We start from the raw sequence: 22,444 nt of genomic DNA, 5'->3' as shown, positions 1-22,444 counted from the left end.
GACAGCAACTTGTCTGTTCCCCTTCCCCCAATTCCCCAGTACTGTTCCCATCCCCCCAATTACCCAATTAAAAAAAAAAAAAAAAAGAATACAGCTATAATACAGGTAAGGATGATAGGCCAAGAGAAGGAAGCCAGGGATGGAAAAGACCTTTGGAGCAGATGTAGTTGACCTCTCTTGCTAGAGGCAGGACTTAACCCCAGCCAGATCATTGTTATGAGTGGAATGATCTCCACGAAGCAGGTGGACGCATTCCTGTTCTGTTAGACCTCTATCTACAGCATCTAGTGACAGCAGGGCACTGGGGATACAACTTTGGAAGAGAGATGATTCTTGTCTTTAAAATTACATCAAGGGGAACCTATATGTACAAATATATAACATTTCTTTATGCGGTAGAAGCCCGCAGACTTGAAAGATACAGAAATTCAGAGGAAGGAGAGATACAAATTCAAATTGGGGGATCTGGAAAGACTTTTAAGGAGAAGGAATCTCTTGAGTTGGGCTTTGAAGAATTAGTAGGATCTGGACACATAGGGCATACTAGAGAGAAAACGAGCAAAGTATGGAAACGAGAAAATAGCATGTTTAGGGAATGGCAGACAGGGCTACAGGATATGGTTTGTGGTTAAAAGTGGTATGGTGAAAAATTGTTTTTAGAAAGCAGGCTGGAACTGGATACTGAAGGTTTAAATATAAATGAAGAATTTAATATCAGTGCTGAGCCACAGAAGAATTTTATTCAGGGGAGTAATATGAGGAGAGCAACAGCAACATTGCTTTCTTTCTAAAAGCCAAATCTCAAATCACTAGAAAACTAGAGAAGTTTAATAATGGGTGAGGTTTTTCTGGGTTAAATAGCATGTAAAGAATATAATGCAGGCTGTATAAATGAGCCTTACAGGGAAAAGCCTAGGATGAGGGGCAGCAAATTCCTTTTCAACAAACCCTGTTTCCCTGAACTCCATGATGACACAGCCTTGTGAAGGAGAAGTTACGTCCTCTTTTTCCTGCCTTGATTTTCAAATTATGTTTCTAATCAAGTGATAAACCCAGGAGTTGCTGGAGAGAAAATACATTTGATTGATTTGTTTTTCCAAGCTACATTGCTGATTGAAGGGGTGCTATAAATAATAGAACAAAATCTCAGGCATGAGAACATTGAGCCCATCCTGTGTGAACTCCCTCTGCTTCTCTCCTTTCTACTTCACCATTTCTCTATCATTCCCCTTTTTCATCTTTTTCTACAACATCAGAGCAAGAAGGAAATCTTGCCTCTCCAAGGCCAACCCAGGTTCCCGCATTCTTGACCTCATTCCCTCTGCTTATTTTATCAGCCTCCCCTCCTCCTCTCCTTACATTTTGTGTCTCTCTATTTGCTCGTTTCCTTTGGGCTATACAACATAAGTTTCCCTTATCCTTGTCGTTGTAGCTTTTTCTAAACCCACTGTCCTTTCTCTGCCCTTCCCATCCCTGACAAAGTCCAAGGACTACATTTTCAGTTCCCACTCCTGCAAGCTGGCTTCTCCCTTCACCTTTCTACCAAAACTGCTTTCTTACAGGTGACCTCCTGGGTGACAGGTTAAAGACCTGTTGTAGCTCTTGTCAACCTGAATTTTTCTGCAGCATTTGATGTTGTTGACCACCTCTGTCTTCCCTTCTCTGCTTCTTGTTTTTCCCCCTTCTGATCCCTAAATTAGGTGCTTTCCACAGATCGATCCTTGGGTCTCTTTCCCTTTACATTAGTGATTCTCAAACTAGGCTACACATAAGAATAACCTGAGAAATTTCTTAAAGTCGTAATGCCCAGGCCACACTCAAATCAATTAAATCTGTACCTCTGGAGGTAGGGCTCAGATATCAGTTTTTGTTTTAAGGGATCCTTGGTGATTTCATTGTTCAGCCAAGGTTGAGAACTACTGTTCTATTCATTCCTTTTTGTGACTCCCATGGGTTCAGCAACCACTCTGGCCTTGGTGTGTTTAAACATTTATGCCACAGTGCAAAATCATCACGTATAAAATTGAACCCATTTGCCCCAGCTCCCACTCAAATTTATTCCTGTGTTCTCTTCTGTTTTTGTTTTTTCATTCTGTCATTGTTCTTCCAGACACACTTGGAACTTGGAATCTGAGTCATTTTCCTTTTCTCCCCGTCCTTGTCTTCTGCATTTAAGCAGTTGTCAAATTCTGTTGATTATGCCTCTGAAATTACTTATTCCTCTGTCCCCTCCTCTCTGTTACCAAAGAGTCAGCTTTTTTTTTTTTTACTGCTCCAGTCAATGAAAGGGAAACTTTATTGAAGCCCCAGGACCAAGGGGTTTGGGCAGGAGGCCGCCTATGGGCCGAGCAGGTGACGGAAGGGCCTTATTTGACCTTCTTGGGACATAAGTTGTTGGTGTGGCCACACTTCTTGTGGCAGTTGACAGCACAGAGATGCAGGTGGGCGTAACACTGCTGCAGATCATCTTGTCACAGTGTTTTGGGCAAACTGGTGGAGGGAAGGCTCAATGATACCACCCTGCAGACAAAGCACCAAGTGCAGAGTGGCCTCTTTCTGAATATTATAGTCTGAGAGAGTGTGGCCGTCTGAGAGAGTGTGGCCATCCTCCAGCTGTTTGCCTGCAAAAATCAGACACCGCTGGTCACGTGGAATGCCCTCCTTGTCTTGGGTTGTAGCTTTGACGTTCTCAGTTGTGTCACTGGGCTCGACCTGGAGTGTGATGGTTTTGCTGTCAGGGTCTTCACAAAGATCTGCATCTTTGTGTCTGATGGGGAGGCTGCTCTGCCGTCTTGTTGAAAATACCAGCTTTTTGAGCTGGTATTCCTGGCTCTGCTCTTTAGTTCTAAGCCTACCAGCTGGTGGATGAGTTACCAGATGACAGTATAATGTTATCCATGTCACTCCTTTTCCAAAACCTCTTGAGGACATCCTATTGCCTGTAGCTGACTGTAAAAGATCCTTCCCTGGTAGTCTGGACCAAACTCTTATAGTCTTCATTTATCCTGGGTTCCAGGCAAACTAAACTTCTAGTTCTTCACTTTCTTTTACCTTAAATGTTAAGTACTGAAATGTTACCCGTCTTTGAAGGTTTGATTCAGATTCCACTTCCATAAATCCTGATATCACATTCTCCCAAGCTAAAACTTATTTCTTCCTCTTGAGCTTCTGTGACACTTTCCCCATTCTTATAGTCTCCCTCCAATGTTGGATCTAGGAAACTGGATATGATCTAATAACAGTCCAAGAAACAATTTTTTCAAAAGGAAACTGGTAGTGGAAATTTTTGTCAGAAATCGGGGAAGTTGCTGTAGTATTTGCTTAAACAAAAAGAAGTAGATATTTGAATTAGGGCTGGCAAAATCATCCATATTTAGAATTTTCATGTTTTCATGTAATATCTTGTCTGTGATTTTTTTCAGATCTGATTCGAACTATCCGGGACCCAGAGAAGCCCAATACTTTAGAAGAACTGGAAGTGGTAACGGAAAGTTGTGTGGAGGTTCAGGAGATAAATGAAGAGGACTATTTGGTTATTATCAGGTTCACACCAACAGTACCTCATTGCTCTTTGGCAACTCTTATTGGTAAGGTTTTATATCTACATCTATTTATTTAATTCTAAATTATTCCAGCTGATATTGACCCAAAATTACAATTAGCATCATGTATCACACTTTGTGGTTTGTAGCGTATTTTCATGTATACTTGTCCTGTATTCATGGGTTCTGCATCATGGAGTCAACCAACTGGGGATCGAAAATATTTGGGGAAAGAAAAGTCAACATTGTTCTGAAGTGTACTGCATAGTTAGGTCTAAGATGGTTGTGTCTGTCTATACTGAACATGTACACACATTTTTTCTTGTCATTATTCCCTAAACAATACAGTATACCTACTATTTAAAACATAGCGTTTACATTGTATTAGGTATTGTAAGTCATCTAAAGATGATTTAAAGTAAACGGGAGGATGTGCATAGGTTATATGCAGATACCATGCTATCTGATGTTAAGGGACTTGAGCATCCATGGATTTTGGTCTACAGAGGGTCCTGGAACCAACCCCCTGCTGATACTGAGGGACGACTGCATTCATCTTCTTTAGTCCTCACAAGTAGCCTATGAGAGGGTTAGTATTATCTTCATTTTACAGTTGAGGAACCTGAGGTGCAGAGATTAAGCTCAGAATCACATTGCAAGGAAATACTGAAGCTGAGGCTCAAACCCAGGTCTCCTGACTCCAAATGTGTTTCTCCCTCAGTTACACCATGCTGCTTCTCTTAGGTGGACAATTAATGGAGAGTGGGTGTGGGCCATCTTCTCAGCTCTGGAGATTGGAATGGATGCTGGCAGACTAGCACTATTGCCATCACCATCTCCTCTTTTTAGCTGTTCTGTTGGCATCTGTAGTATGGGCACAAGTCCTGGTGGAAGGATATTTTTTGAGGTAGTTTTCTATTTGAGAGGCTGCATTCCTACCATTTTGGATTGTTAGCAGTAAGATATACAATCGATGTCTGTAGGTGTATATCTGTTATATACTTTGTTATCAAGAAGATAAAGGCAGTTTATTTCAAATCAAATGTTCATTGGCAGGAGATTGATTACGTATCAGTGATGGTGTATATTAGCAATGGAATGCTATGCAGCTATAAAAAGGAATGGAAAAGCTCTCCATGTACTAATATGGAAAGATCTCTTTAACGTACTGTTAGGAAATAACAGCAAGTATAACATTGCTACATCTATGTAAAAAAAGGCAAAGCTATACATTTGTATTTGACTGCATATACATAAAGAACATGTAAAGAATGAGTAACTCAAATGGAGGATGAGTACTAGTGGCAGTGGGAACTGGTGCGATGGAGGACAGGGTAGGAGGCAGTTTACTGTATATCTTTTTAAGTTTTTGAACCATGGGAATACATTGCCTATTTTAAAATAGACAAGTTTATAAAAAGGTTTGAAAAGGCAAATATTTTATTTTATTTTATTATTATTTTTTTAAGATTTTATGGGGAATTAGGGGAGGGGAACAGCGTTGGGGAATCAGGGAAAGGGAACAGACAGGTTGCTGTCCTTTTGTTCTTCAGTCTAGTTGTGGAGGACGTTGCTTCACTGGCCCATGTTGGTTTTATCATTGCGCTCTTCCCGGCTGAGGCAGTTGCTTGCTGGCCATTGGGCGGCAGCTCACTGCACTCTACGCTGTTGCTGAGGACTCAACGGCAGCCCAGCTCCAGGTGGAGCTGTTGTTCACCATCTTAGCTGTAGAGGGCAGTGTCACTGGCCCTCATATGGGATCCAAACCCAGGTCCTGCTGCTCAGAGTTGGCGTCCCAAGCCAACTCAAGCAACGCGCCACTCAGTTGGCCCAAAAAAGGCAAATATTTTATTATTCTCCCACTATTGTTGTGATTTCTGTCTTCCTTTTCTCACTTGTTGACCTGGGATCCCTCTTTTAGTGGTTTCCAGAATATGGGCCACATCTTGAGGGTCCATTAATCCATGGATACTATTGTAGTTATTAAAACTCCGATGCTAGAGAAAGCATTGTTGAGTTCATATTTATTTTTTGTCATCGAACAACTTCTGAATCAGCAGATATCAAAAATACTGCAACTACCCTAATGTGAAAGCGTGTCTTAAAATATTTTGATATATAAGAATCCTTAAATAGATGGTCTATTGCCTACCCTAAGAGTCTATAGCAAATTGATTTTTCATAAAGTAAAATTTATTTTGTATTTTTTCAATCATAAAAGTAACATGTTTATTGGCAAGAATATTGAAACTCCACAAAAGTATAAAGAAGAAAATAAAAATAAGCTGTCATAAAAGATTGTGTGCTCTTGGCTAAAATTCCAGCTCTGCCCTGCCATTTTATGGTCTTGGGCAAGTTACTTAACCTTTCTGAGCCTCAGTTTCCTTATCTGTAAATTAGAGATAGTAGGGTATCTATAGAGTTGTAAGGATTAAGTAATAGAAAGCATGAAATAGAGGAAGAATGTTTTTTTTATTTCTCATTAAATATTATTCTTTAATTATATAGTCATATAGATTACAAGCTAATCACATCGATACAGCAAAATTGTTATAACCATTTAGATTACTGCTGGTCTTCCACAATTATAAATAATACTGTGATCAACAACTTTATCTCTAGCTATTGTCTCAAGATAAATTCCTATAAGTGGAATTACTAGGTCATATGGTATAAATATTTTTATTTTTTATTTTTTTAAGATTTTTATTGGGGAATTGGGGGAAGAGGAACAGACAAGTTGCTATCCTTTTGTTCTTCAGTCTAGTTGTGGAGGACGTTGCTTCACTGGCCCAAGTTGCACCATCATTGCGCTCTTCCCAGGCGAGGCAGATCAGTCACCGGCTTCTGGATGGCTGCTCACAGTGGCTGCTGGCCGCTCAAACTGGCTGCTGGCTACACACGGTAGCCCATGGCAACCCACTGCAGCAGGGGCTGCAGCACCTGCCATCACTGGTGACTCCCGGCAGCCCAGCTTCAGGTTGAGCTGTTGTTCAGCATCTTAGCTGTAGAGGGCAGTGTCACTGGCCCTCATATGTGGGATCCGAACCGGGGCCCTCTGGCATCCCAAGCCAGCTCTTAACCAACGCGCCACTCGGCCGGCCCTGGTATAAATATTTTTAAGCCTTTGGGTGAGTGCATATTAGCAAATCCTTATTTAAAAGTTTTTACTCTTTGACCGAGGAATTAAGGAAATAATTCCATAGAAGAAAATAGCATGTGTAAAACGTTTATGGTAAATTTATAATAATGAAACCTGGAAGAAACTACTGTATAGTATCCATCAATGAGGAAATGGCACCAATATGACGGGATTTCATATTTCTATTGAAAATGATGAATTTAATCAAGGAATCAAAGTATCTGTGTGAGAAATGTATGAAAAAGCTTGAATGATAAGTTGAATTTGCATATTATGTTGCAGTTATTGAAAACCTGTTTATGTGACAGAGATTGGAGAGCACATGAAATAAAAATAAATGTATGTAACGGTGCCAAAATTAGATTATGGTTGAAGTTTCAGATCTGTACACTTGAACAAAGTTTTGTCACTTTTTTTTTTGGCCCTTTTGATATGGGCTTCAGTTAAGACCCTTGGCTTTTTACATGGTAGTATAGTAGTGTACCATAGTAATTGTGTTCAGTCAACATGATTGGAAAACTCAAAGATGAGAGCCCTCTTTCTGGTTGATGTATTGGGAGGCATTTCCTATGGGCAAGTAGCACTAAGCAAGGAAAGGCACCTGAGTAATAGTGCCACCCTGACTGCTTAGGTTGTCACCTACTCAGTTACCCTGGTGACACAGACAAGGAAGAGTAAAGAGGATGAGTGGATAAGGCAGAGAAACCAGCTGATAGCCATTTGTGTTGACTTAGTTCAGACAAGAATAGCTGAAGGCAGGTGTGGTCCAATGTGAAGGGCATAGGATTTGGAATGAGAAGGTCTAGATTCAGCTCCCAGCTCTGCCACTTTTTATCTATGTGATATTGAACAAATCACTTATCTTGGTTCCTGGCTATAAAATGAAAATGATAAAATAGCAATAGCTGATGTTTATTGGATACTTATTATATGCCAAGTACTGTTTTGAGTACATTACATAATAATTTATTTATTCCTCATAACAACCTTATGTATAGTGGTACTATTATAATACTTGTTTTTACTCTTTGATCCAGGAATTAAGGAAATAATTCCATAGAAGAAAATAGTTCCATGTACAAAACATTTATGGTAAATTTACAATAATGAAACCGGGAAGAAACTATAATATCAGTATCTATTAATAAGGAAATGGCACCGATATGACGAGATTTTCATATTTCTATTGAAAGTGGCTCTGTTGGTTAAGAGCTCGCTCAAGAGTGTGAGCTCTGAGCAACAGCTGTTCGAGTCCTGGCCCGAGCTGAGCTGCCGCTGAGCTGCCAACAGGTGGCAGGACGGCTCAGCTAAAAAAAAAGACTAATTTAATTAAGGAATCAAGGTATCTGTGTGATAGGAAACTGAAGCTCAGAAAGGTTAAGTAACTTGCCCAGGGTCACACACTAGTGTGTAGTGAAGCCACTTTTGAACCCAAAGTATTTCAGTTATGCTATACTGCCTTTCTCTCTCTCTCTTTTTTTTTTTAAGATTTTATTGGGGAATTGGGGGAGGGGAACAGACAAGTTGCTGTTCTTTTGTTCTTCAGTCTAGCTGTGGAGGATGTCGCTTCACTGGCCCATGTTGGTATTGTGATCATTGCGCTTTTCCTGACTGAGGCAGTCGCTTGCCGACTTTTTGGCGGCTGCTCATGGCGGCTCACTGCAGCCTACACTGTCGCCCGTGACTTACAGCAGCCCAGCTCCAGGTCGAGCTGTTGTTCACCATCTTAGCTGTAGAGGGCACAGCGTCACTGGCCCATGTGGGATCCAAACCGGGGCCCTGCTGCTCAGAGCTGGCGTCCCAAGCCAACTGTTAACCAATGTGCCACTCAGCCAGTCTTTGGTCCTTTTTAAGTGGCTCTTACTTGGTTTTAAATTTTTGCATGGCCAGGCCTGTTGTGGACATTCAGTAAAGTTTAATGAAGAATTTACCTTTGCTTGAAGGCAAATTGATGTAGTAGAAAGGACCTCGGCTTTGCAGTAGTCTTGTGTTTCATTCCTTACTCTGCCGTTACTAGCTCAATGACCTTGGGCAAGTTACATTGTGACTTTGTTTCATAATTTGTAGAGTGGGGTTGATAATACCTAGCTCACTGGATTATCATGAGGAATATGTAAGACTCTATCTACATTAAAGTTGCTAGCATGGTGTGAGGCTCAAAGGAGACATTCAATGGATTGAGCTAAAGCTGTTTTCAGCTACTGTGCTGTATAGAGATGCCTAGAACCAATAAGAAGGGATAATTGAAGCTTTTTTTTTCTTCCATAGGGCTATGCTTAAGAGTAAAACTTCAGCGGTGTTTACCATTTAAACATAAGGTAAGGAAGATGTTTTTTGTTGTTTTATAACAGTTTTATTGAGATGTAATTCACATATCATACAATTCACCTGTTTAAAGTATACAATTTAATGGTTTTCAGTATATGCACCAAATTGTGCAAAATCACTACTATTAATTTTGGAATATTTTTATCATCCCAATGAGAAACCCCATGTGGATAGCAGTCACTCTCCATTTCTCCCAAACACTCTCTCATCCCTAGGCAACCACTGATCTACTTTTTGTCTATAGATTTGCCTATTCTGGATGTTTTTTTTATTTTATGTTTTAAAATTAGTTTTAGGTGTACAAAACAACATGACGATTAAACATTTACACACCTCACAAAGTAATAACCCCAACAAGTCTACTACCCATCTGACACCATATGTAGCTATTATAATACCATTGACTATATTCCATATGCTGTATTTTAGAGCGTAGTCATGGGATCGTGACTATATATATATATATACACACATATATATATATGCTTTTAATTATAATTGACATTCAGTATTATTTTATATTACTTTCAAGTGTATAGCGCAGTCGTTTGGCATTTATATACTTTATGAAGTTATTCCTCCATAAGTCTAGTACCCATCTGACACCATACATAGTTTTCTTTTGTTTTTTGGGTTTTTTAAAAAAGATTTTATTGGGGAATTGTGGGAGGGGAATAGCGCTGGGGAATTGGGGGAAGGGGAACAGACAAGTTGCTGTTGTTTTGTTCTTCAGTCTAATTGTGGAGGATGTTGCTTCACTGGCCCAAGCTGGCACCATCATTGCGCTCTTCCTGGGCAAGGCAGATCAGTCGCTGGCCTCTGGACGGCCGCTCACAGTGGCTGCTGGCCGCTCACGCTTGCTGCTGGCTACACACGGTAGCTTATGGCAACCCACTGCAGCAGGGGACTGCAGCCTACGCCATCGCTGGCGACCCACAGCAGCCCAGCTCCAGGTCGAGCTGTTGTTCAGCATCTTAGCTGTAGAGGGCAGTGTCACTGGCCCTCATATGTGGGATCCTAACCGGGACCCTCTGGCATCCCAAGCCAGTTTTTAACCAACGCTCCACTTGGCCGGCCCCATACAGTTTTTACAACATTATTGACTATATTCCCCATACTATATTTCACATCCCCATTACTGTTTTATGACTTTCAATTTGTACTTCCTAATGGATATTTTGTTTAAACGGAACTGTACAATTTGTAGTCTTTTAAGACTGACTTCTCTTAGAATAATATTTTCAGAATTTATGTATGTTGTAACATGTATAAGTATTTCATTCCTTTCCATTGTGTGGATATACCATATTTTATTTATACATTTATCAGTTGATAGACATTTGGGTTTTTTCCACTTTTTATCGATTATGAATAATGCTGCTATGAACATTTGTATACAAATTTTTGTGAGGGCATGTGTTTTTATTTCTCTTTCACCTAGGAGTAAAATTGTTGGATACTACGGTAACTCTATATTAACTTTTTGAGGAACTCCTAGACTGTTTTCCACAGCTGCTCCACCATTTTACATTTTCATCAGCAATGTATGAGTTTTGATTTCTCTACATCCTTGCCAACACTTACTATTGTCTATCTTTTTCATTGTAGCCATCCTAGTGGGTTTGAAGTGATATCTCATTGTTGTTTTGATTTGCATTTCCCTGATGGCTAATAATGCTGAGCATTTTTCATGTACAAAATCTTAAAACCAAGTAACAGCCACTTAAAAGGGCCATAAGAAACCTCTCAAATTTGGCATCTTTTATGCCTGCAAGGTACCAAACCAACTCTTTGGTTACCCTGAGGCATAGTTCTTATAGGAATAGCAGGGTAAATGCTTGCCCCTTCCCCTTTATTTACCATTTTTCAGAATAATGAGTCATGCATAATTTTAAACCAAAGTAAATGAGTATGGAGTGAATTTATATACCTTTACTGTGTTGTCTAGAATAAGAGTTAGTGTTGTGCCACTAGGGGAATTTGTGTGGTGTTTTGTCTTTTAAAAAAGATGGGACTAGATGATCTCTAAGGTCTCTTTTAGCCATAATAGGCTCTGATTTTTTCACTCATGAAAACATTTATCTCAGTAGTAAGTAAGTATATAAGAATTAGTTCATATGCTCCAATGTTCTCTGGAGCGTAAACATGTCTTTATCATATAAAATGATTTATTTACCACAGGATTTGCAATAATTTTGTAGGTTTCTCTCAAAAGCTCTGGTTCTTCGAGGGTAGCTAATCTGAGGGAGTGTGTGCTACAGGGCCAAGGGGATAACTTAACCAATGTTATACTTGAGAATAAATTTATCAAGATAAAAGTGAATGAGAAGAGGACACCGAAAACTACACTGTGATTCCACTTTTGTAAAATAGGCACCTAATCTTGGGGTGTATGTGTCTGTGAAATCTGTGTTATATGATGGGAGCATTGAGAAAAATATGTAAGAGACTGCACTAGATTATTTAGTAATAATTATTTAGTAATTGGGGGTGGGGCAGGGAGGAAATTTAGATAACTGATTTGGGAGGAAGAGGTAGAGTACAGGGGAGAGATATGTATGAGTAAAACATGTATGAGATCTCATTTGTGTAAAATTGTATTAGTTTGTATTCATAAAAGAATACTGGAATACCTCTTGTAGGACATTTCCCAGGTGACCAAAATTAAAACTGCTGCTCATTTCAGCACTTTTAGAGAAGAATCAAAGGGATTTGTCCCTATGTCTTTGATGGTACAAGCAAGATCTATGGGCTTTCATCCCTAGGCTCTTGAGTCCATTGTACATTTCAGCTCACTCATCATCTTAGAATACTCTAAATGTTTTGCTTTTAATATTTTTTCTTTCTAGTTGGAAATCTACATTTCTGAAGGAACCCACTCAACAGAGGAAGACAGTAAGTGAATTTTGAACTATTATTAAAAAACAACTTAAGATAGTACTTTATCTTGGAGACAAGGTTATTCTGCCAGCCAAGTATCTACTGGGTCATTTGCAAAAAAGTGCAAAATCAGTTATTAGCTCTTCCTTGAGGTGGGGAAACCTAGACATTTCAAGGAAGTAATTTTTTCAGTAGGACTTTAGGTGAATTAGAGTTAGAATTTGTAGCTATTGACTGGTTTTGGCCAGTGGCTACACATCTATAAAGAACTTCCAGCTCTAAGAACTTTGATTTATAAGATCTAAAGAGGACTCAATTCCTTTCCTTGGTGGTAGAATAGAGAGCTGTGTACTTGAAATTGAAATTGAAGGTCTAGCAAGTAAAGCTTTAGGGAATCTTCGGGTAGATGTTGTCTTTGTGAGTTCATGTATGAAAATGGGAGTGGGAAACCTTTTTTATAGAGAAGCTCTCTGGCCTACAGAGAGAAGTCGATTAGAAGCTGCTTAAAACTAGCAGGGGTGGGGTTTGGGAAAATCAAAAGACAAAATGTTTCATATAACCTATGTGTTACATTGAAAACAATAGCATTTTATCTACAAATGATAGAATGCAAATAATGAGAAATATTGTACATTTAAAGTGCATGTTGTACTTAGGTTTCATTGCTAGGGAAATTGAGAACTTGGAAAAAGACAGCAGATGATGGGAGGAAAGGGACAGTGATAGAGTAAGAGCAACAATAAGACAGACGTACTACAGAGGAAGACAGTGACTCAGAAAAGCACACGAACGAAGAGATGCACGAAAACACAAACACAGAAGAGAGCTGCAGAGAGGGAAGCCCCTGCTTTCAGAGGAACAGTCCATCCAGAAAACTTTTTAAGTATTGTCTTGTACTATAAACTACTAAAATCATGTCCTATTTTCACAGTTCCCAATATGTACATTATTTTACTCCTCATGGGCTAAGTTTACTCAAATCTCATAAACTGATGGCTTCTACCTCTTAATTTATTAAAGAATACAAGAGTTTAGGCACCCTAAATCCACTCTGGTTATATTTTTGAAGCTCCTCTTAGTTATGGGATTTTATAACACCATAGTATTAAGCCTTATCATTCTGGATTTTTCATTTACTAAGTATTTATTGAGTGCTTTCTATGTGTAGGCAATTTGACCTTTGAGGTACATTCTTGCCCTTGTGTAGGAGGAAGAAACAAAGAATTAAAATTGTTTACATAGGAATATATATGTTTTCTACATGTGACATTTAGCAGGATCCCAGAAAAGTTAGTCCACATTAAAAACATGGACATCTCTCTTTTGAACTTTTCCATCAGGAGTGCTTTTAGCAAATTATAGGCAACAGATATGGGCCAATACCTTTATGTGAAGATTCATGCAAACTGTGTTTTTTTTTAAAAAAGACCCAGTAGATTAATAGAAAGAGACAACAGAAAATTCACACAAGAATAAATAAACATGGGAAAATGTTATCTCACTATAAATGAATTGCAAGTTACAACAATAATTGGAGCCATTTTCCATTTCCTGGTGTGTGTGTGTGTGTGTGTGTGTGTGTGTGTGTGTGTGTATTTGTTTCTATTAATAATACTGGGTATTTTTGACAAACTGATTGCTCATGTATTGCTGTTGAGAATATACATTCATAAAAAATATTAAGAAGTTACTCAATGATATGAATCAAACCATAAAGATACCCTCTGATCTAATAATCCCACTTTTAAGAATCTTTCCAAAAGAAGGCTATATGTTTAAAGGTGCTCACTGTAGCATAGTCTTCATAATTAATTCAGAACACTTATAATTTTTGCTGTGATATTATAAATAACCCTATTGTTTAAAACATAGGCTTAAGGGGAAAAAAGAGCAGTTTTCAAAATTGTATTTAATCTGAATGTAACTATATGGCAATATGTATGTGGACAAAGACTGGAAAGAAAGAAATGAAAATAGTTGTGGTAGAGTAGTAGGATTATAGGGAATATTTTTCTTGATAAGCCTCCCTTTCAGAACTTATGAATAATTAGCCAAAACTAAGTTCTCAATGAGTTAAATTTTCTGTTTTAACAGGCTAATAAAAATAGTGTCTGTCACCATATACTGACACAGTTTTTTTGCTAAGTTTTTTCTGTGTGTTTTGCAGTCAACAAGCAGATAAATGACAAAGAGCGAGTGGCAGCTGCAATGGAGAACCCCAACTTACGGGAAATTGTGGAACAATGTGTCCTTGAACCTGACTAATAGCTGTTTTAAGAGCCACTGAACTGTAATTGTTTTATATATTTGTTTAAGCTCTTTATAAAATATGAAAGACTCATGTTTAATACATAGGTGATTTGTACCTCAAAGCATTTTTTTAAAGGATGATTTCCAAACAAGATTTAATTATAAGGTAGTACCTAGATTGTTCAGTGTATAACATTCTCAGGATTTTAACACTTAAATGATCAGACAGGAAAATATTTTCTAGTTGTTATGTGTAAGATGAGTTGCTATTTTTCTGATGCCCATTCTGATACAACTACTTTTCATGTCAAATATTTACTGTGCCCAAATGTATTCAATTTAAATCATTACTCTGTAAAATAAATAAAACAGAGATGATTCTTATAATGACACACCTTAGAGTGTTTTTATTGAATTGTAAATTTCAGTGTAAATGTCAACTCTAAAATATATTTCCAAAACTTTATTTTCTGATTATTTAGAATCGGAGATCTGAGAACCAAAAAAACCCTTAAGATTAGCCGTAGGCCCTGCCTTCCTTCAAGGAGAGTCCTGGACCCATTTATAGATGAGGAACAAATGTGCAGAGGGCCAGATGACATATAATTTTTAAGATCAAGAAGTCCCCAAAGATGTTTAGATTAAACCAGTCTCAATTCATGGTCTCTTTACTTGTACTTTGTTCAGTTTGTTTGATCATTTGAAGTGTAATGGGGTGGTATGAAGCCTCCAAGATGGCCCTCAATAATCCTCATTTCCTGTTACTCATGCCTTTATATAGTTTTCTTCCATATTGAATTTGAGCTGGCCGGTATGACTGCTAAAGAATCAGAGGTGACAATGTGTGACTTCTCAGTCTAGACATAAAAGATGTTGCTGCTTTCCCCCTTGATCTATTGGATTGCTCATTCTTCGGAAATCCAGCTGCCATGTCATGAGAACACTCGACCAGCTCTGTGGAGAATTCCACATGGAGAAGAATTGAGGCCTTCCACCACCAACCAGCAGCAACTTGTAAACTATGTGAGTGAACCATGTTGGAAGCAATCCTCCAGCCTTTCAGGCTGGTACCTGGACTGGAACCTCTTGAGACCCTGAGCCAGAACTGCTTAGCTAAACCACTCCTGAATTTCTGACCCAGAGAAGCTGTGACCAATAATAAATGTTTATTGTTTACACCACTAGGTTTTGGGGTAATTTGTTATACAGCAATAAGTAACTAACATGGAGGTTATTAAAGTCAAACTCTTGTGCCTCAAATTTAATTGAAAAACAGGAAAACTTGTTTTATGGCTTTTGAATTCCTTTACCTACTTCCAAGAATATAAGTTTTGAGATAATAGAGGATTTGGTAAGATTGATGAAGAGATTTCTTTGGATAAAGCTGTTGCCATGCTGAGTTCCAACCCCCACTTTGGCAGAAGGCGGGGGAAGTGACACCTTCACCACCAACTGCTGGGGAATTTCAAGGGGACAACTCAAGAGAGTTTGGAAATGTGTTCTCTCCAGTTGGAAGACCTAGAAAACTGGTGCCTGACTCAGGCCTGAGAAAGACAGCTGAGGTGGGCTGAAGGCTGCTATCTGACTCCTGCCTGAGAAATCTAGAGAGCAAGAGAAAGGCAAAGCTAACTACTTTGGTATATGAGACAGTGTTCTTATGGCAAAGGATGCATGAATTTTTCTCATGGACCATGCTGTGGGGTGATATCTCACTGTCCAACAAACCATCATCAGATCCAAGGACACTTCAGCTGAAAGAGTTGACGTGAACCGCCTGGTGCCCAAGGACTGAGGAGAGGACAGCAAGTGAGCAGACAGGGTGGAGATACATCTACAAGGGTTAACGGGCACAGTGGGAACCTCTGGTTAGCTCATGAAAGTGTCAACCCAAGAGAAAGCCAGCTTTAACACCAGGCAGGCCCAGAGAGCACAGATTCAATCAGGTAAATAAGAACTGCTCTATCTCCAGCGCTTCTGCTTCAGCTTCTGAGGCTGTGGTAGAATAGCTAGCATACGGGTGAGTTGAGGAAAGGAGAGAGCAAAGGACTTCATCCCATTGCTCAGCTATAGGTTTCAGGCCTAAAGCAAGCTCAAATTAGCAAAAGAATTAATGCCAAGTTTGTAGTGTTGACTAAAGAGGTGACTAAATATTTTGACTTGATGAGTTTATGTGATTAAAAGTGATAGGAAGGGGCTGGCCAAGTGGCTTAGTTGGTTAAGAGTTGGCTTAAGAGCGCAAGCTCTGAGCAAAAGGGCTGCCCGTTTGATTTCCACATGGGCAAGTGACGCTGTGCCCGAGCTGAGCTGTCACTGAGCTGCCAACAGGTGGCAGGATGGCTCAGCTGGTGTAATAAGATTGACTGTTGGATGGTGAGGTACGCCCATCTAGTTGAAGTACCCGCAACTAAGACTGAACTTGGCACCTTGAGCTGAGCTGCCATCCAGATGGCTCAGTGGATAGAGTATGCACTTTTAACAACAAGGCTGCCGGGTTTCACTCCCGCATGGGATGGTGGCTATGCCCACCCGCAACTAAGATTGAACTCGGCACTTTGAGCTGAGCTGCCACCCAGATGGCTCAGTGGATAGAGTGTGTGCTCTTAACAACAAGGTTGCAGGTTCAACTCCTGCACGGGACAGTGGCTACGCCCACCCGCAACTAAGATTGAACACAGCACCTTGAGCTTAGAGGCCACGAGCTGCCGACGGTCAGCCAGATGGCGACTGGCGCCCTCCACAATGAAGATTGAAGAACAACAACTTGGCTGGTCTCCCTCCCCTATTCCCCAACACTGTTCCCCTCCCCCAAGTCCCCAATAAAATCTTAAAAAAAAAAAGTGACAGGAAGACTGACAGAAATCATGTGTCTGTCTAAATCTTTACCAATGGACAGAGGAAGATCATATCTTTACAACAAAGTTTCAAATGATAGTGGGGGACAAAAATAAAACTACGAGGTGTGATAAAAAACTATGGTGAATGTTTAAATAAAAAATTTATTACAGGGCCGGGCGAGTGGCGCGATGGTTAAGAACTGGCTTGGGAGGCCAGAGGGCCGTGGTTCGGATCCCACATATGAGGGCCAGTGACACTGCCCTCCACAGCTAAGATGCTGAACAACAGCTAAACCTGGAGCTGGGCTGACGTGAGTTGCCGGCGATTGCGTAGGCTGCAGCCCCTGTGGCAGTGGGTTGCCATGGGCTACCGTGTGTAGCCAGCAGCCAGCGTGAGCGGCCAGCAGCTGCAGTGAGCGGCCGTCCAGAAGCCAGCGACTGATCTGCCTCGCCCGGGAAGAGCGCAATGATGGTGCCAACTTGGGCCAGTGAAGCAATGTCCTCCACAACTAGACTGAAGAACAAAACGACAGCAACTTGTCTGTTCCCCTTCCCCCAATTCCCCAGCATTGTTCCCATCCCCCCAATTCCTCAATAAAAATCTTTAAAAAAAAATTTATTACAGTAAAAGACACATTGCCATTAATCCCCCTCAAAATACTCCCCCTCCCTTCGAACACACTTATCCCATCGTTCTGGCCGCTTTCCGAAGCAGCTCTGGAAGTTCTCTTTCGTGACTGTCTTTAGTTGCGCTGTTGTGGCTTCTTCAGTATCCTGAATCATTTTGACTTTGGGGAAGAGCCAGAAGTCACATGGTGACGGATCCAGTGAGTAAGGTGGATGAGGACACACCATAATGTTTTTATTTGACAGAAATTGCCGGACCAGAAGTGATGTGTGACATGGAGCATTGTCATGATGGAGGACAAAACCATTTGCTCATTTCTTAGGGCATTTTCTACAAGTACGAGTAATACCAAGGTGATGTTAATTGTGTTTTTTGACCTTGATGGAACTGTGCGAGCCAAGTTTGTACCCAGGAACACTACGGTGAACTCAGAATATTATAAGGGCTTATTGGAGTGTTTAAGAAACGTGCATAGAAAACGGCATAATCACTTCTTTCTAAATTGCAAACCCATCCGAAAAGGTCCTTAGCACCAACACTAAGTTTCTTGCTTCATGGCTGGCTGCAATCCAGGGCCAGGACAAGAGCTAGTGTACCTGGTGTGCACACTTCAGTATTGTCCCATCCAGTGCACCCATGTGCATCCACACATTGACCAGCTGCCCTCTAAGATATGAATGAAGGCATTATCTGAGGGGGCACTGGGGTTCATAGCCCGGGGTCAAATTCACACTAATTCTAAAGTTCTGACCATTTCTCATCACTGGAGCCCTGATGGTCTGGGATACTCGGGAAGCTATATGTAGGACTTGGAGAGCAGGGCTGTCTTTACATCCCCTTCTCATGAGACCCTGATACATGAGACTCTCATTACCAGTTTCAGGAGGCCGGAGTCTATTGAAGTCAGAAATCCCTAGTGGATGCTTTCCCCAACTCATGTACTTACTGGTGCACTCATCAACAGGTATTTAGTGAGCACTTTTCAAGCATCAGGAACTAACTATCTTAGGGGCTGAGGATACAAAGATGGATCAGCCACTGTGTCTTCCTGGAGTTCATATTTACTGACTGCTTTCAGCATCTCTGCTGCAGGCAGTGAGTGATGCAGGCTTAGTCTCATCTAGCACCTGAGCCTGTCCTGGCCCAGGAAACATGGAGGCCAGACAGTCAGGACCAAAGACAAAACCATACCTGAGGGACTGTCTAGTGAGGAGACCCCTGACGTGCAACCAGAAACAGGTCCCCATCCTGCTGGCTCTGTTGCACTTGGAAGTGAGATGTAATGCTGTAGTCTTCACGACTGCCAGGAGGAGCTCTCCTCCGTCCCTACTGTTTTGTGTGCCTCACTCCAGCTTCAAAGTCCTAGGTGGGGTCTCTAATGGGCTGATCCCAGGTTCGTCTCCATCCTGGCTGCCAGGGAAAAGGGACATAGAAGAACCTGGCCTTCTGTATGGGGAGGCCGACTCTCAGCAAGACTCGGGGGGTGGGACTTCCCCACATACAGTAAGAGGGTTCCGATGGCTAATGTTCACTACATTAATAATATATTGAAATGAATTTGTACTTTATAAATCATGATAGCATCTACATACAAGTGAAAAATAGAGATACATAAGATGTATTATCTAGTCCCATCTAGTCAGCAAACTTTTTCAGAAAAAGGCCAGATAGTAAACATTTTAGGCTTTGCATCTCTGTTGCAACCATTCAACTCTGCTCTTATAGTGTCAAGGCAGCCATGACAATATATAAATGAATGAGAGTGCTTGTGTTCTAACAGAACTTTATTTATGGACACAAATTTGAATTTCATATAATTTTCACATGTCATGAAATATTCTTTTGATTTTTTTAAACATTTAAAATACAAAAATTCCATTCTTACAGCTTCTGGGTTGTACAAAAGCAAGCACGTGCTTAATTTGGCCTGTAGGCCACTTGCCAACCCCTCTTCTATAGGAAAGAGTCTTAACCTTTTTGGAAGGTCTCAGAGCTCTTTGAGACTCTGACAAAAGAGATGGAATGGACCCTTTCCCTAGAGGAAAAAGGAACTCACATGAAACTTTGCATGTAACTCCAGAACTTTCATAGATTTGCTAAGGAGCCAGTAGGCCTGAGGTTATAACTGGTGTACAAAGAATGCTAGCTAAGCCCTTGGGCTTCCCATTCCTTCAATAACTCCTCAGAGCTCAGGATTCACAGCCTTGGTTGGGAGCCATGACTTTCTTAGACCATAACGAATAATCAAGAAGCTTTCTCAGCTCCACTGTGAAGAAACTGCTTTGTTACCTAGACTGCAGATGTCTCCAGCAGGATACAATCAACTGTAATTAGGGGAGGACTGTTTATTAGGAAGGAAAAGAATCGCTGCAAGAGTCGCATTGCATTTATAGCCCAGATGGTGTCCCGCGTGTGTTAATACAATGGCAAAAAAACAAGCCATTGACCTGTGCGGGTTGAAACTCATCACTGATGCACCATTACGGTAAACACTATTTTTTAAGCTGCTGATGGGTACTGAATATTTGTTATGTTATTCCTCATATCTTTGTGTATATAGTACAAAATAATTTACAAATAAGGATTTAAAAAAAAATCCACTGGATCTAGCCTGGGCCAGTGTTTGTCCCTGACTCAGGTGAACTCAGTCCCTTTGTGAACTTATTTGGGTCAGATGTGGTAGGGGCAGGGAGGGAGCAGTTGTGTGGGCTGTGAGGTTCACCCTGAGCACTGTTAGTGTCACACAGACATTTGACCTTCATAGAGGAGGTGGGTCAGATCACAGACCCTGGTGCCAGTCTGCCACTTGTTCTAATCCTGGACTTAGTTAGCCACATGGTAGCTCTCTGACCTTGTGCAAGTTACCTGAAGTCTCTTTACCTTAGTTCCCTCATTTGTAAAATGAGAATGATAAAAGTAACTATTATTTAATGCTAGTAAATGCTGAGTACAATGCTTGGGACGTAGTAAATGCTTTATTACTGTTTGTTAAATAAAAATAGAGGAGAGGGCCCCTTGGTGCTAAGTTACCTAACAAGCGACAGTTTTCCTCCCCCAGCTGGGTGCAATTACCTTGGGAGCACTAGATGGCAGCAAAGCATGATTCCTTAGTGCTAGCTAGCTTCCTGCTTTCCAGTCTGTCACCCACTAACAAGACAGCATTTTTTTTGTCTCTCTCTATAGATATAGATATAGATATAGATATATGTATTTCTTTTTCTATACACACACACAGTGTCAAAAAAATGTTTACACATTTTGAGAAAGGAAAACTATATAACACTCAATGTATACTGATAACAAAAGATGAATACAAGCCACGTTTGACTTCTGCAATTACAAGAGGTGCTCAAAATGGTTACCATCAGCATCCAGACATTTCTGATTATGGCAAGCTACTGCTTGAGCAACGTTAACCAAAGTGTCCATTTGTACACATTCGTTTGGCACCCCCGGTATATACTGTAAGTATGTCTCCTAGTTTTTGGGGGTTGCATTGATCTGTTTACAATTATTTATTTAGTTTTTGAATGAGTAATACCTTCAAATGGCTCATACACCAAAAAGCATAAAAAGGTTTACAGTGAAAAAACATCCCTTTTCAACCCTATTCACCCAAGTCCTCATCCTTCCCCAATAGGTTTCATGGTTAATCGTTTCTTACTGACTTCTCCAGAGTTTTTATGCCTGTTAAATCCCATACAAATATACATATCCTTTTTGCACAAGTTTTAGCATATATCATGCCAGACCTGCCTTGCTTTATTTTTTTTTACTTAATGTATTCTTGAGATATTTCCATATCAATCTACAAAGAGCTTCCTCATTACTTTTTACAGTGTTAGAGTGTTCTGTTGTATGTATCATATTTTAGTTAACAAGCCTCTTATTGATGGACATTTAGGTTTTTACCATTATTTTGCTATTACAAACAATGCTATAATGAGCAACCTTATATATAGCTCATGTTATACATGTACAAGTGTATCTCTAGGATAAATTCCTCAAAATGGGATTGGAGGGCAAAGGATCTATGCATTTATAATTAAATAGACACTGACCAATTGCCCTTTACAGAGATTGTGCCACTTTAAATTCCTACTATCAATGTATGAAAGTGCCCATTTCACTGCAGCCAAATAGGGCATTATCAAACTTTTAGATTTTTGTCAAACTGATAGATAAAGAATTATAACTCAGTGGAATTTTAGTTAGTATTTCTCTCATTATGAGCAAAGTTGAACATCTTTTTTTACGTGTTAGAGACATTTGTATTTCCTTTTCTTGAACTATCTTTGTATCATTTGTCCATTTTTCTTGTTAGTCTTTTTCTTCATGATTTTCAGGAGGTCTTTACATAGTAGGAAGGAGTAGTCCTTTGTGATGTGTGTTGCAAGTATTTTTTTCCCCCAGTTTGTCATTTGTTTTTGACTTTATTGCCATGAAGATTTTCTTTATTTTTATGTGATGTAATTTTTCAGTCCTAAATTTTGTGTATCTTGGATTTTTTGGTCATAATTAGAAAGGTCTCCTCTCCAAGGTTATAAAATGTGTTTTCTATGTTTCCCTTTAACTTTTATGATTTAACATTTCAATATTTGTGCCATTTGGAATTTATACTGGTATACAGTGAGAAATGGAACCAACTCGTTTTTATCGAGATGGTTAATTATTGATTTGAAACCACTTGAATAGTCTACCCTATCCATGACCATTATTTTCAAATCCTATTTTATGAGCCACGTGATCACAAAATTATTTTTTATAACAAAAAGTGTACAATTTAATGTCCAACAATTGGCAAAGTGTTAAATAATTTATGCTATGTTCATTTAATGGG

The 22,444-nt window shown here is 39.9% G+C and overlaps 1 protein-coding gene and 1 pseudogene across 1 annotated transcript in view; one reads left to right on the top strand and one right to left on the bottom strand.

The window, feature by feature from the left end:
• The window catches only part of CIAO2A (cytosolic iron-sulfur assembly component 2A), a 16,193-nt gene extending 1,659 nt beyond the window's left edge, over nt 1–14,534 (top strand). Inside the window, exons 2-5 of the mRNA XM_019633781.1 lie at nt 3,423–3,587; nt 8,953–9,002; nt 11,862–11,907; nt 14,060–14,534. Coding sequence (XP_019489326.1) covers nt 3,423–3,587; nt 8,953–9,002; nt 11,862–11,907; nt 14,060–14,157 — 359 coding nt within the window. The 3' untranslated portion in view covers nt 14,158–14,534. The remainder of the gene's footprint in view (nt 1–3,422; nt 3,588–8,952; nt 9,003–11,861; nt 11,908–14,059) is intronic.
• On the bottom strand, nt 2,367–2,759 carry LOC109377439 (ubiquitin-like; annotated as a pseudogene).
• Nucleotides 14,535–22,444: the final 7,910 nt, after the last annotated feature.

The sequence above is a fragment of the Hipposideros armiger genome, unplaced genomic scaffold, assembly GCF_001890085.2.
Source record: "Hipposideros armiger isolate ML-2016 unplaced genomic scaffold, ASM189008v1 scaffold_1404, whole genome shotgun sequence".
NCBI classification, from domain to species: Eukaryota; Metazoa; Chordata; class Mammalia; order Chiroptera; family Hipposideridae; genus Hipposideros; species Hipposideros armiger.
Note: the sequence above shows the minus strand (reverse complement) of the source record. Positions and strands in the feature narration are given on the sequence as shown.